Raw genomic sequence first — 15,071 nt, 5'->3', positions numbered from 1 at the left:
TTGGGACAAAAATAACAACAGATGGGTAGCCTGGCGGCTGCATCCTTTTTTCTCCTTTTAGAACAAAAACTCTAGAATAATTTATGCTTCAGCTGCTCCTAAAAACCCTTTCTTCTGCTAGGGTGTTCAAGTACCACAGTACTTGGACTAATTTCATTAGATTTTCTTTCCTCAAGCTCTTGCAGGCTCCAAAACCCAAGACACACCGTTGCTTCTAAATAATTTCCTTTCTTGTTCCTCACCTATAGACAGAAATCTTGCCAAATTAAAGCCGACTACTTGTACGTAAAACTATCCTGCCTTCCATAGAAAAACATGTATATTGTATATTGATAGGGTCAGAAGGAGGGCTGAGAAAATATCTACAGACTCCTCACACTCTGGACATAAACTGTTTCAACTCCTCCCCTTGGGACGCTGCTATAGGGCATTGCATGCCAAAACAACTAGACACAGGAAAAGTTTTTTCCCCTCGTGCCATCACTCTGCTGAACACCCAATCCACACAGTATTGTTTTATGTCTATTTACCTATCTTGTGTGCAGTAGTGGGTTGCTCCCGGTTCAGTTGCGAACTGGTAGTAATGGTGACGAGAGGCTCCGCCCACCCGCCCGGACATCATAATGGACAATTTGCGCATGGGCAGAAAAACGTACGCTCCCGTTGTGAACCACTAGTAAAGGTAATGTTGTGACTCCGACTCCCGAGCCTGTCCTCATGGAGGAAGAGTACTCAGAAGGTGAAGGGGAGGAACTGACAAGGCTTCCCTCTCCAGGACCCTCCTCTCTGGCAATGCCTCAGATTCCATCCGAAGGCCAGGAGGAACAGCCGGGAGGAAGGCATTTCAGAGCACCCATTGATAGAGAGTGATAATGATGAATCCTGGCTTGATCCCAGGCAGCGTCGGAGGAAGAGGCGTGGGAGGGCCAGGGATTGAGCTGAGTCACTGAGCCACACCCCACAAGGGATAAAAGGGGGCGTGATTACTCGGCAGGCTTTGTGACGGACAAAAGTTTAAACTCTAAAGAGTCACATCGTGAAACCTGCACTTCGGCTCAGATATATTTTGGACTAAACTCTTGTGGATAATTTGTCGCTCTGGACTGCAGATAAGGCCTCTCCTGCTTTTTGGGAGTACTAATTGGACCGGGCAGGTGTTTTACACTTAGCTGCCAGAACTCTCGTCTGCCAGGAATTCTGGTCTGTTTATACAATAAATTATTGGCAGGCGTATTTGATATTGCATTTGTCTGTGTGAGGACGGGGGACAGAATAGGTAAGTGGAACCCACCCCTGGTTGTGTGGCTATAATATTATTATTATTATTCTCGTCCTCTCAACTACCCCCTTTTATTGGTATCATATAATTATTGTTACTCTGTTGCTTTGCATGTACGTTAAGAGCTTCTGCACCAGTGACAAATTCCTTGTGTGTCTAATCACACTTGGCAAACAAAGCTCTTCTATTCCATTCCGTTCCATTCCGCTCCATTCCGTTCCATTCCGTTCCATTCCATTTGGGAATAGAATGTCTATTCTATTTCTCTTCACCCTCTTTCTCTCACGAAAACTATCTAAATTGCATCGTCTCTTGCTCCTCTGGAATGCACTCCATTCGTCCTGGGACTCTGGAGAACATTCCATCATGTCTTTCCACTCTTAGCTGCACAACTAAGTTGGAATATGTACAGAAACATTAGGCTTGTACCAGCTATCCGGAAAGACTAATTCAGGGGTGTCAAACTGGCAACCCGCGGGCCAGATGAGTCACATGCAGGCCACGCTCCGTGAAAGGAAAAAAAGTCGTGAAATGTCACGTGACAGCAATGTGACGCTGCGAGTTTGACACCAGTGGACTAGGTGAAGCCTAGGGCCACAATCCCTCCATATTCAGTAGTTCTTCTCAATATGCATTTTAATCTTTCTTTATTGGCATTGTACAGGGTGGGTTCTACTTTACTACCGGTTTGCATCGTGCCCGCGCGTATGCACAGATCACCTATGATGGCGTCCCGGTCAGTGGGCGGAGCCTCCTGCCAGTTTTACTCCCAGTTCTTGGGCACCGGTCCGAATCGGGGGCAACCCACCACTGGCATTGTATCTAAATGACAGCAGGAGGAAGACTTTGCTATCTCTCGGTCCTTTGGAAAGCAGTGTCTCCATTCTGGGAATCTGGACTACATCACAAGCTCATTGTTTAGAGGAGTACACCAGAGCCTTCCCCAATCTTTTTGGAACCACAACTCTCAGAATTCCCAGTCATCAGTGAGGATCTATTAATCCTCCACACTTCCAGAGGGCAAAAGTTGGAACTTCATTAACATTAACTTAAAAACAATGATGCTTAACTTCTAAAATATTTTAATCATTGATTAATAATGTATAGCTTAAGCAATCTTGCCTGTTAGGTTTTTGTCCCAATAACTTATTTTTCTCACTTTTTTATAAATGATTTATAAATTATATATTAATTTTTTGCAAAAAAACAAAAACAAAAAACCAAACCCAAAAACCCAGAATCAAATATAATTCAACACAGAAAGAACTCGGGGAGAAGGACAAAGACTGAAGCCAAAGAAACAGGACAGAGAATACTTTCTGTCCAGAATGCAACAACCGAGAAAATAATGAGCCTAAGATATAACAAAACCAAAAAGGGTACATAATTATTTTTCTCTAACGAGCTCTTTATAAAGCGCATCAGTGGAAAATACACTTCATCTCTAACAAGTACACAGCATACTTGTTCATACTTGCTTCTATTTTATGGAATATTGATGTCTCCACACCATTCTAATCCATAATAAAGCTGCAGCAGTCTCAAGCAAGAAACTTATTCTTTGCTTTGAAACTAACTTTCTGAAGTTTTTATCCTGAAAGCAAAAATTATTCTCTCTCTCTCTCTCTCTCTCTCTTTCTCTCTCTCTCTCTCTCTTTTTTATTTATTTATTTATTTAGCATATGGCTGGTCACACACAATATTAAAACACTTCATTTTTACAGGTTAAAACAATTAGAAAAACAGCAGTAAGAAAACCTAAGAGGAAAACAGAAATAACATTTCAGAGTTTAATGTCGAGTTTGGAGATCCAGTCAGTAGCTGTCGTTGTTACGCAGAGGAAGTAACAACGACTTTTTTTTAGAAAAAAGTGTTTTTTTCCAAGAGGCAACTGGACTTCCTTTGTTTTTCCTTGAAGACCTTTTGCTTCTCCTCCAAGAAGCTTCTTCAGTTCAAAGAAAAACAAAGGAAGTCCAGTTACCTCTTGAAAAAAACACCTTATGGGACAATCATGACCTGGATGACTGAGAATCTCCATAGACATACAGGTTCCAATGTATGTAGAAACTGTCATTATGGAGTTCGCAGCCAGGAGAATGGTAGAAATCGCCCTCCATAACTGAGATTGCACCCATGTTCACCAGATGTTGCTGAACAACAGTGCATAGCATTCTTGCCATGTCAATTAAAAATTGGTTCTTGTATAATATAAAGGCAGAACCGGAAGAAGAAATGGAAAGAAAAGTTCCTGGGCTGAGACTGAAAAACAAGGAGACTTAATTTCCCCAGAGCATTAAAGCTAGAATTTCCTGGAAGGAGAAAACTCCAAGTAAGAAGGTCAATGTTTTAATAATCAGTAAAATGATATTTTTAATGACCTTTCAGCTCTAACCAAGATTTGCCCTGCATTCCAAATCACTGAGGAATCTACCAGCAGAATCATAGTCTCATAGAAACGGAGGAGGCCTGTAACAGGTCCACATATATCTCTACCCTTGATCTGAGAGGAATTCATAGGAACAGATTATAAATTATTGTTCCTAATCCCTCCAAATGTGAAGTACAATCAGCTGTGCTCTTTGTCAGGACCCTGTAGCCAGCGAGATGCTTGTTTAGCAGAACTGCCTTGTTCCTACTTTTTTAACGGAAGTTTGGCTCTAATTCCAGCCAGCTGTTGTTGACCATGTCTCCATTTCTCAAACAGATGTCCAGTTTGGGGAGCAACAGCCATGCAGGTGCCAAAAAATTAAGACTGGAAACTATATGGTCAATGTTAAGACCTAGATCGACGTACAATTCATTGCTCTGTAGATAGCAAGACTCCAAAAGCACTAACTTCTGGGAGGATGCTTCTGGTTGCTTGGTTTAATGCCAGAAACAACACCCAATAAAATAAAATAATTGCCTTTCCTTATTGTTTGGAGTGCCTCTTGCTTTGCTGCAGGGCTCAAGTTGACAAGAGAATCCAAGGTCAAGTCGCCAAGAAAGTGGGGGGAGGGGGAACTGGCAGGGAAGAAACAGAGGAGAAAGATCTTTTGAGGGAAGATATGCTGGGCAGAGCAGAATTTTTAAATTAAAGGTTGTTTTTAGCTTGCTGAAAATCAAACACTTAATCAACTAGCAGCTTTTAGTAGTATATCATGCTGGGAAGAATCTATACAAAGATAAAACAGGTGTCTATACAGTACATCATCTCGCTGTTTCCAGGCCTCCTCAGCGGGGGAGCCGAGAGCAATGCCGGCTTCATTTTTCTCCTTCAGATGAAATAATAATTTATTTACCTCAAGCCTCAAACCAATTACAGTGCAGAGTATCCAAAGATATTTTGGTATTTGGGAGTGGAAACTTTCTTGAACTCCTCATCCTTTGTCTAGAAGTTAAAATAGAACAGGTATCCTAAACGGTGCATATTCCAATATGCATTTCCAATTCCAATAGCAATAGCAATCAGACTTATATACCCCTTCATATTGCTTTAAAGCCCTCTCTAAACAATTTATTGCCCCCCCCACCTCCTCATTTTACCGACCTCGAAAGACTGAAAGGCTGAGTCAACCTTTAGCCGGTCAGAATCGAACTCCTGGCAGTGGGCAGAATTAGCCTGTAGTACTGCATTCTAACCACTGTGCTACCATGGTGCAAGAATAGAAGAATAATTTTCTGCCCCTTTGGGGAACAAGCTGAGAAGTCCTTTGGTGGCCAGTTCAGACTATTTCATGATAGTTCCTTCCTTGCACAAAAGGAGAAAGAAAGTGCATGGGTGTGCAAAATTGCTTGTACCCCATGGACTAGCTCCTGGTCATTCTCATCTCTGCCCTTCCAAAACCCATCATACCCTATATCTAATTTCCTGGCTCTCATCTTATTCATCACATGTTCAGAAGGGGAGAGGTCTATGGATATCTACCATAATCCAACAAGAATTTCTTATAGACACAGCCAGGTTTTGGAAGAGGCACAAGACCAATTTGCAACTTGGGATCTGCTTGGTGCCAGCTACAAAGGATCTGACATTGCACAAAAGATAGCAGCAGCTGTTCAATTTTTAGTACGGTGGAGCTCTGCTATCATAGCCAAAAAAGTGCCTGCATCCCACACTTACACCTACACGTTCTTGCTTATAACTAGATAGGCAGAATAGTACTTCATGCAGTTTTTGCTACCCTATAAAGCAAACCCTGCTGGTCTTGCTTTGTATCAAGAACAAGTACAGTGGGTCTAAGTACAATGCTGCATTATAAAATTGCAGTAAGTAATAGGTATAAGCACGGAATATAAGTATTAGTTATAACTTACTTACATCCATACTTTCTCTTTACTGAGTTTCACCTTTTAATTTTCTTACTGTTTCATTTAAAACATTTGTAATATCTATGTGGGCACTAGAATCTAAACTGATTTGATAGCCGATATATTTTTTTCTTTTAACGACCCTGTAATCCATCTGACAAGCTCAGTGTCTTTAACTGGTAAGCCATCACGCTCCCATAGTATGCATAGGTATAAACAATGTAAGATTTTCTGGGCAACGGACAACAACTTGCACACAGGAATCCATTTTAGTCATCTTGCAAAGAAATGTAAGTAACAAAAACATCTTCCAAATGGCAACGCTTCCATCTCCTTCCATAAAATTGCCTTCTTAATTTCACAAAATGTATTGCTTTTATCCTGAAAAAAAATAAGAAGCTGATAGCAAAAACTGAATAAGGTGAAAGCTACTATAATCTGTGCATAATTAATTATCACGTATAGGAAGAATTTATCATTGGTCAGGCTCCAAATTTCAAAAAAGACACACTGTGGTTCTTCTAAGTGTTCTTCACATATAGGCCAAAATCTTGCCACACTAAAGCAGACTATTTGCCCCATAAAACATATATTCTGGGAATTATTAGGGAGTAGCTGTCTTCACCTTCTTTCTCTCACGCAAACTATCTAATCTGTGTTGTCTTTTGCTCCTCTGGAACACACTCCATTTCTCCTGGGACTCTGGAGAGCATTCCTGTCAGAACACTAAAAGTGATACTGCCAATCAATTGGCAGAAGGGGGAGACTTGGATTCGAATCACTAGCATTGCCTGTGTCAACAGATATTTTACAACCTATATCCTGGAGCCAAAGAACCCTGAGATCCTATTAACGTGGAGGAATGTTTATGATAGCCATGTGGGTTGTTTCACTTTAAAGGATAACGGTGTGAATATATGTTTGTTCAGGTTCTCAGGAAACTAGTAAAGAAAACATCTTCACACTTGTGTATTGGCTAAAATCTGCATTTTGACTTAAAGGGAGGGGTCTCCACTGCTTTAATCCTACTTGTCTTGCCTAAGGGTATTCAGATCTTGCTTTAACTTGGTTGCTATCACTTCTGCTTAATAAAAGGATCCTTTTGAACTACCACGTTTCAAGAGTCTTTACTTTCTTAAATTGGAAGGAGAGGCAATCCTTACAATTCCATCATGTCTTTCCACTCTTAGCTCCACAACTAAGCTGGAACACCTAAAGAAATATTAGGCTTGGAGCAGATATACAGAAAGATTAGGTGAAGCCTAGGGCCACAGTTACTCCATCTAGTTCAGGGGTGTCAAACTCGATTTCATTGAGGGACGCATCAGGGTTGTGTTTGACCTCAGGAGGGCAGAGTGGTCAGAGTGGGTGTGGCCAGCTCAATGTCACTCGTGTTGGGGGCACTTGTGGTGGCCCAAGTGCTCTGCCAGAGAAAACGGGCTCCCGAGCTCCGTTTTCGGCTGCGACGGCCTCATGCAAACCTCTGCCAGCAAAAATGGAGCTGGGGAGGGCCGCGTGTGGCCCTCCCAAGCTCTGTTTTCGCTGGCAGAGGCATCGTGGGCCAGTCCTTCGCTGTTTCCAGGACAGCTCCGCAGGCCAGATCTAACCATCCTGTGGACTGGATCCGGCCCCTGGCCCTTGAGTTTGACACCCCTGATCTAGTTCTTCCCAGAGTGCACTCATTTTAGTCAAATGAAATCTTCTTTTTGGCATTGTATCAAATGCCAATAGGAGGAAAAACATATGACACTCTTGAGTTCTGGGAGGCAGAATATAAATCTAAGAAATGACAAAAACATAGTTTAATGTCACAGCCAGGCTGGACCCAGGGATAATAAAATCCAAATTATAATTACAGTTGGTACACTCCATTTCAGTATCACCGAAGCTACATTTATCCTTCTGATTCTTAGACGCTTTTTCTATTTATTTTCACATTGTCGGAGTACAAAAGTTCACTGGGGAGGGAAACAGAAAACCAGCAGGTGTTCCATCAACATGCAGGTGTCCCAAAACATGAATCATGGTGCTTCTCGGTCAAACTAATTTACATCCTTTACTGATTGCTCCCATCATTCACACAATTCTTCTAAGCAACACAGACTATAAAAGGCTTCCTGTCCTGCAGTATTTTGTGCTCTTCCTCATTTTAACTTTGTTTTTGAAGTTTTTGATTGCCTTCCCTACCTTGACTTTTAGCTACTTCCCCATTCCTGCTCCAGTTCTGATTTGCTTTCTTGTCCTGATCTTCTGCTTGCTTTTCTTCATCCCACTTTATAATGGGATGAATTATGCTCATTCAGACAAAAATCTATAAAAATAGATAAACCTATTCAGGCCTTTGGAATATTGCACCCAGTTTTCCTATATTGTGGCAATCAAAACTGGCGGGGGGGGGGATATTCCAAGTGTGGTCTTACCAAGACATTATAAAGTAGTACCAACACTTCACATGGTTGAATCAAAATCATGTGACGAGTTAGTACCACTTTATAATGCCTTGGTAAGACCACACTTGGAATATTACACCCAGTTTTGGTTGCCACGTTATAAAAAAAGATGTTGAGACTCTAGAAAGAGTCCGAAGAAGAACAACAAAGATGATTAGGCCACAGGAGGCTAAACCATCTGAAGAACATTTGCAGGAATTGGGTATGTCAAGTCTAATGAAAAGAAGGACTAAGGGTGATATGATAGCAGTGTTCCAATATCTCAGGGGCTGCCACAAAGAAGAGGGAGTCAAGCTATTCTCCAAAGCACCTGAAGGCAGGACAAGAAACAATGGATGGAAACTAATCAAAGAGAGAAGCAACCTAGAACTAAGGAGAAATTTCCTGACAGTTAGAACAATTAATCAGTGGAACAACTTGCTTCCAGAAGTTGGGGGTGCTCCATCACTGAAGGTGAAGGTGAAGAAGAGATTGGACAACCATTTGTCTGAAATGGTATAGGGCAGGGGTGAAATGCTCCTGGTTCGGACTGGATCGCCCGATCCGGTAGCGATGATGGCGGGTGGTTCGGAGAACCGGTAGCAAAAATCCCTGTGCCCCCCCCCCCCCACCATGCCCAGCTGAGCCGCACAATCATCAGAGGCTTTTTTTTTTAAACTTTTAAAAGCATTTTTTCTACAACTTCTTCCACCGAAAAAAATGCTTTTAAAAGTTAAAAAAAAAGCCTCTGATGATCGTGTGGCTCAGCTGGGATCTCAGAGGCATTTCAAAGCATGTTTTTCTGCAACCTCTTCCGGGGAAGAGGTGGTTAAAAAAATGCTTTGAAAAGGCTCTGATGATCAGGCAACACAGCTGGGATCGTCAGAGCCTTTTCAAAGCATTTTTTAAACCACCTCTTCCCCGGAAGAGGTTGCAGAAAAACATGCTTTAAAAGTCTCTCTGACGATCCCAGCTGAGTTGCCTGATTGGCAGAGGCTTTTCAAAGCATTTTTTTGCATTTGCAGAAAAAATGCTTTGAAAAGTTAAAATAAAAAAAAAAGTTGGCCATGCCCACCCAGTCACATTACCCCCCACACACACCAAGCCACGCCCACAGAACCAGTAGTAACAAATTTTACATTTCACCCCTGGTATAGAGTTTCCTACTTGAGCAGCGGGTTGGACTAGATAACCTCCAAGATCCCTTCCAACTCTGTTATCCTGCATTCTGAATTTCTATGCTTAGACAACAAAAAGCATCACACTATTACAACAACATGAGCAGATAATTTATAGGGTATCTATGACTTTGATAAACCGGTGCCTATGAGTTGTGACCTCCCTTCCTTGGGCAATCTGGCATTCTCGCTTCCAAAAATAATAGCCCTCAATTCCATACCTTCAGGATCACAATCATCCTACATTCCTTAGAATTTTGTGTAATCTTTTTAAGACTTTGCTTTTGCTTGCTAATAGCCTGGCAATCTCTGCATTATTTTGCTAGCTCAATAAACCAAGCTGATTTTTTTTCTGAACCCCTCCATTTAGCTCAACTTCTTCAGATAGGATTTCCATCACCACTGGGAGCTATACTCCCTGAACCAAGAAATCGGTGAAGAATAAACAAATTATTTTAATTAATTAAAATCACTCATATAGTACTCATATACACAGTTAGTATGACTATACTGTATGTCATCAGTTTTTCTTTTGTCGTATTAAAAAATACTATTTAACAGCAAAATTCTGGAGGGCCCTGAAAACTTCACCCGAAGTTTTGCAGGGGGAACAAATTATGCATTGTTCTACTACGTATAGGTTTTGTGGCATAAGAAAGGAAAGTGAGCTATCAAGAAAAATATTTCAATTATCAGAAGCTTAGGATGTACTAATACAGAGGTGTTAAACTTGATTTCATTGGCGGTCACATCAGGGTTGTGTTTGACCTCAGGGGGAGTGGGGGCGTGGCCAGGATTACTCGTGTTGGAGGCACCTGTGGAGGCCCAAGTGCTTTGCCAGCAAAAACCGAGCTCGGGAGAGCCGCGCGTGGCCCTCCAGAGCTCCATTTTCAGTGGCAGAGGCACCGTGAGCCAGTCCTTCACTGTTCCCAGGGTGGCCCCACAGGCCAGGTCTAAGCACCCCACGGGCCACATCCGGGCCGCGGGCTTAGAGTTTGACACCCCTGTACTAATATCTCAGTATCCTTATCTTGCCCCCATTTCTGATAAGTGAAATAATTTATCATTTTCCTGAGAACTAGGATAAAAATGCATGTATATTAACAAGCCACAGAATTCTCTCTTTCATTTTAGAACACTGAGATTTTAAGTCCCTAGCTTTCAACATTTCATTTGGCAATGGAACTTTAGATGTCCTGCACAAATGCAAGGCAAAACATTCATTTCCACAGGCAGTTAGAAAGGAACAGCTGGTGCTGGCAGATGTTGCCCATGATTAAATTCAGAAGGAATCTGACACATAAAAAGCTGGAGCATCGTAGCTGGGGGACAATGATTTCTCTTCCTTCCCTCCCCCACTTAATATGTGTCATTTTTTCCCTACCAGTTCTGTAGGCGTGGTTTGGTGGTGGGGGTTTCCTGTGACTGAGTGGGCATGGCTAACTCTATGTCACTCATGGCCACGCCCACTCAGTCACAGGATTCCCCACCAAGCCATGCCCACAGAACCTGGGAGGAAAAAATGTGTGTATGAGCACCAGAAGGGCTCATAGTGAATGCTGTGGTAGAGAGAAGCCGAACTTTTCTCCCTCCATTCACAGCGGAGCTGCTGCTCCCTTTACGGTCCCACCCTGGCTCCCTCTCTCCCAGGGACTACCTTAAAAGGACTGGCTGCAGCAGCTCCGCTGTGAAAGGAGGGAGAAAAGTTCAGATTCTTCCTGCTTCAGCATTTAATGTTGAATGGGTCGAGCAGCCGGAAGGGGTGAGTGGTGAGCAGGTCAGCGTGGGCAGGGCCAACCAGAAGTGGCTTTTACCAGTTTGGCAAACCGATTCAAATAGTCCCTACCAGTTTGCCTGAGCCGGTCCAAACTCATCAAATTTCACCTCTGCCCCTTGGCCAGATCTAAACACCTTGTGGGCCGGATCCAGGCTGCAGGCCTTGAGTTTGACACCCTGCTCTAACTGGTAAGTTAGTTATGACTGGAGCCGCATACAAACAAGCTAAACGAGTCAATAAATAATTGCAATCAGAAGCACCAATCTTGAGGCAGAAGGGAAAAACAACCAGGTATCCCTCTTCCTCTCAAGGCCAGTACATCACCTGTTTTTTGCTTCCAGTTGCAACAGGAAACCAATCAGTTGCAAAAAAAAAAAAATGCAAGTAAAGGTGAGGGGGAGATGTTCTTAGCTTCTTCATTTTAAGTAGATTATCAAGAAACACATTTTGAAAGCATATATAGTACATGTGTACCATTCACCCCGCAATTCCGTCGCTTATCTGTCCAGGAGTCCTGCTGTTTTGGCAGAGTCTTCTGGACGTCATTTGTCTTGTAGATTAGATGTGGATGTGCCCCTTCTCTTGATTCATATTTCTTCACTGGTTCAATGAAGTAGTCTCCATCAGGCAAGTGGAAGTAACCAGTCTAAGAAGAAATTTTTGGATTTAATACATAATCATATAATAATAATAATAATAATAATAATAATAATAATAATAATAATACCCAATACCCAATACCCAAAGGGCTACCCTGCTATTTAGAAATTCTAAATTTGCCGGACTTGAACATTTTGACTCTACAAAAAACCACCTTACTCGGAACAGCTTATATCCTCCGATGATACCTTAACAGTTCCTAGGTCCTTGGTTAGGACTCGAGCTGCTGAGCTATTAACCAGCCTCAAAGGCTGTGAATCTCACTAAAGATTAAATAATAATAATAATAATAATAATAATAATAATAATAATAATAATAATAATAATAGTAATAATAATAATAATAATTTTATTTCTATACCGCCCTTCTACCGAAGGACTCAGGGCGGTGTACAGCCAATTTAAAAAGCACAAGACACAACAATGATTAAAAATTAAAATAATTAAATAAATTTGGCCTGTTTAAAACCCCAAAAATTTAAAATACCCCCATTAAAACTATTATGTTGATAGCCCGGCCTGGCGGAACAACAGGGTCTTCAATGCGCAACGAAACACCCGGAGGTCGGAGATCTTACGTATTTCCGGGGGCAGTTCGTTCCACAGGGCTGGGGCTCCCACAGAGAAGGCTCTCCCCCTGGGTGTTGCCAGCCGACATAACTTGGCTGATGGCACCCTGAGGAGACCCTCTCTGTGGGAGCGGACTGGTTGGTGGGAGGCTATTGGTGGCAGAAGACGGTCTCGAAGGTACCCGGGTCCTATACCATGGAGCGCTTTAAAGGTGGTAACCAACACCTTGAATCGCACCCAGAAGACCACTGGGAGCCAGTGCAGCTTGCGCAGGAGGGGTGTCACACGGGCACAACGGGTTGCGCCCATAACCACCCGCGCGGCTGCATTCTGGACCAGTTGGAGCCTCCGAGTGCTCTTCAAGGGGAGCCCCATGTAGAGAGCATTACAATAGTCCAGCCAGGAGGTGACAAGGGCATGAGTGACCGTGCGCAAGGCGTCCCGGTCCAGAAAGGGCTGCAACTGGCGGATCAGGCGAACCTGATAAAAGGCCCCCCTGGCCACGGCCGTCATGTGCTCTTCTAAAGACAGCCATGCGTCCAGGAGGACACCCAGATTGCGAGCCCTCTCTGTGGGGGGGCAAAGATTCACCCCCAGTAGTCAGCGATGGCACCTGCTGACTATATCGGGACGCCGGCAGCCACAGCCACTCGGTCTTGGACAGGTTGAGTCTGAGCCTGTTCCTCCCCATCCAGACCCGCACGGCCACCAGGCAGCGAGACATCACATCAAGGGCATCGTTGGGGTGGTCTGGGGTGGAGATGTACAGCTGAGTATCATCAGCGTACAGATGACACTTCACCCCAAAACCACGGATGATCTCACCCAGCGGCTTCACATAAATGTTGAACAGAAGGGGCGAGAGGACCGACCCTTGTGGCACTCCCCATGCGAGACGCCTTGTGATCGACCTCTGCCCCCCTGCCAACACGAACTGCGAGCGGCCGGAGAGGAAGGAGGAGAACCACCGCAGAACGGTGCCCCCTATTCCTAACCCTCTCAACCGCTGCAGCATGATACCATGGTCGATGGTATCAAAAGCCGCTGAGAGATCTAATAGGACTAGGACAGAGGAACAACCCCTGTCCCGAGCCCTCCAGAGATCATCCACCAACACGACCAATGCCGTTTCTGTGCTGTGCCCCTGCCTGAAGCCCGACTGGCACGGGTCTAGATAGATAGCTTCATCCAGGTGCCTGGGCAGTTGTCGTGCCACCACACTCTTGACAACCTTCGCCACAAAGCAAAGGTTGGAGACCGGATGGTAGTTAGCTAATTCAGCCGGGTCCAGGGAAGGCTTCTTGAGGAGGGGCCTCACCACCGCCTCTTTCAAGGCGGCGGGAAAGGCGCCCTCACTCAGAGAAGCAGTTATAATCCCCTGGAGCCAGCCTCCCGGGAGGCCAGTACCAACCAGGAGGGACACGGGTCCAATAAACATGTGGCGGCACTAATCCTACCCAGAACCCTGTCCACATCCTCGGGAGCCACAGGATATGTCATATTTATGACATCCAAATAATATTTGGATGCAATAAAACAATCTGAAGTTGCACATATACACCCATACATATTCACACACACACAAGCTCAAAACTGGGACCCATTTGATAGATGACGTTAGCTGTTTTGGAGGTTAGAGCAGAAGCTTGGATTCTGGAGCAAATGTATTTGAGCAGCAACTACGTTGCTTGGAAGAATTATGCCAATCTGTTTCCAAACTGAAAGGCAGGTCTTACAAGCTTCGATCTGATTGTGAAGTCCAACACGACTGAGGATACTATTGCTTCACTGCTCTTGCCCTGCAAATTAATTAAAAAATAGTTGCTAAAGTTGGCTCATGTTTTCAAGAATGTCACATTGTCCCTAACACCTAGAAAACCCCAATGGATTAGATTAGCTCTACTCAATGGGACTGGTGGAACCCACCCTTTTGCTATGATATTCTCACATTATAATTGCATTTCATTAACAAAATCCTGGACTAATTATTGTTGGAAGAAATGTCCATCAGGTTCAGTTCCAAATGGGGAGAAAGACACTGGAAATATGGAGGCTGCTTTGAAAGATGGTTTTGTTGTGGAATAATTAGACCAACACAACTTTTCTAGGTTAGTCAGAGACAATGTATTGCGCAATAGGTTCAAAGCCCATTTGTACATGAAGCTTTGAACAAACTTATGATCCTGAGAGCCCAGCTTTATACATTTTCAAACAAAGGATTCTGTGAATTCAGCAGTTTTATCATTGCAGACATTCGTTACATCAAATGACATTTTTCTAATTACTAAGTTTCATATTATTCTTGCCAAACAATCATAATTCTTCTTGTAAATCACCGAAGCATAGATTCAAATTATCTCTTGTTGATATTTCATGTGGTCATCCTTGGTCTCTTTAACCTTCAAACTGTATATCACCAAATGTCTCTATCTCTGACAACTGAGGGGCCCCTCTTATAGAATGTTTCTACTTCAAAGGAAATTATCTGCCTTTGTACTGGATATAGTTGCTTCTCTCAAACAAGCACATTTTCTTTCTTACAATACTATGAATAAAGAGGGTCCTTCAGTGATCATCCAGCTGGACTCGCATTACCTACATTAGTTTAATGGTGAAGCAGAACCACCAAGCACATATGATTCTGGGCAGCTGAACACATGAAGTGGAGAGTAAGAGATATTTATACCCTCGCTTGGGCCTTGCCTTGAGCTTCCTGTTCCTGTGACAAGGGCATGTATTATATTGATTGCTGTAGGGGTCATGTGTAAATCCTAGGAGTTTGTCTGAGATAAGTTTGGTTGAACTGTGCTGGGTGATGTAATCTAGGGCCTTGGTTGTGCCATGTGGTGAGCTCTGCTGAGAGATAATCCTATTCTGTCCTGGAGGTT

At 43.3% G+C, this 15,071-nt stretch overlaps 1 protein-coding gene across 1 annotated transcript in view; it reads right to left on the bottom strand.

Moving 5' to 3' along the window:
* The window catches only part of ADAMTS12 (ADAM metallopeptidase with thrombospondin type 1 motif 12), a 182,725-nt gene that overhangs the window by 97,778 nt on the left and 69,876 nt on the right, over nt 1-15,071 (bottom strand). Inside the window, exon 3 of the mRNA XM_070935961.1 lies at nt 11,428-11,599. Within this exon, the coding sequence (XP_070792062.1) occupies nt 11,428-11,599 (172 nt within the window). The remainder of the gene's footprint in view (nt 1-11,427; nt 11,600-15,071) is intronic.

This window comes from Pituophis catenifer, unplaced genomic scaffold (assembly GCF_029215685.1).
Source record: "Pituophis catenifer annectens isolate HBS135680 unplaced genomic scaffold, rPitCat1.0.hap2 SCAF_2, whole genome shotgun sequence".
NCBI lineage: Eukaryota > Metazoa > Chordata > Lepidosauria > Squamata > Colubridae > Pituophis > Pituophis catenifer.
The sequence above is the reverse complement of the archived record's forward strand: the minus strand, read 5'-3'. Positions and strand labels throughout refer to the sequence as shown.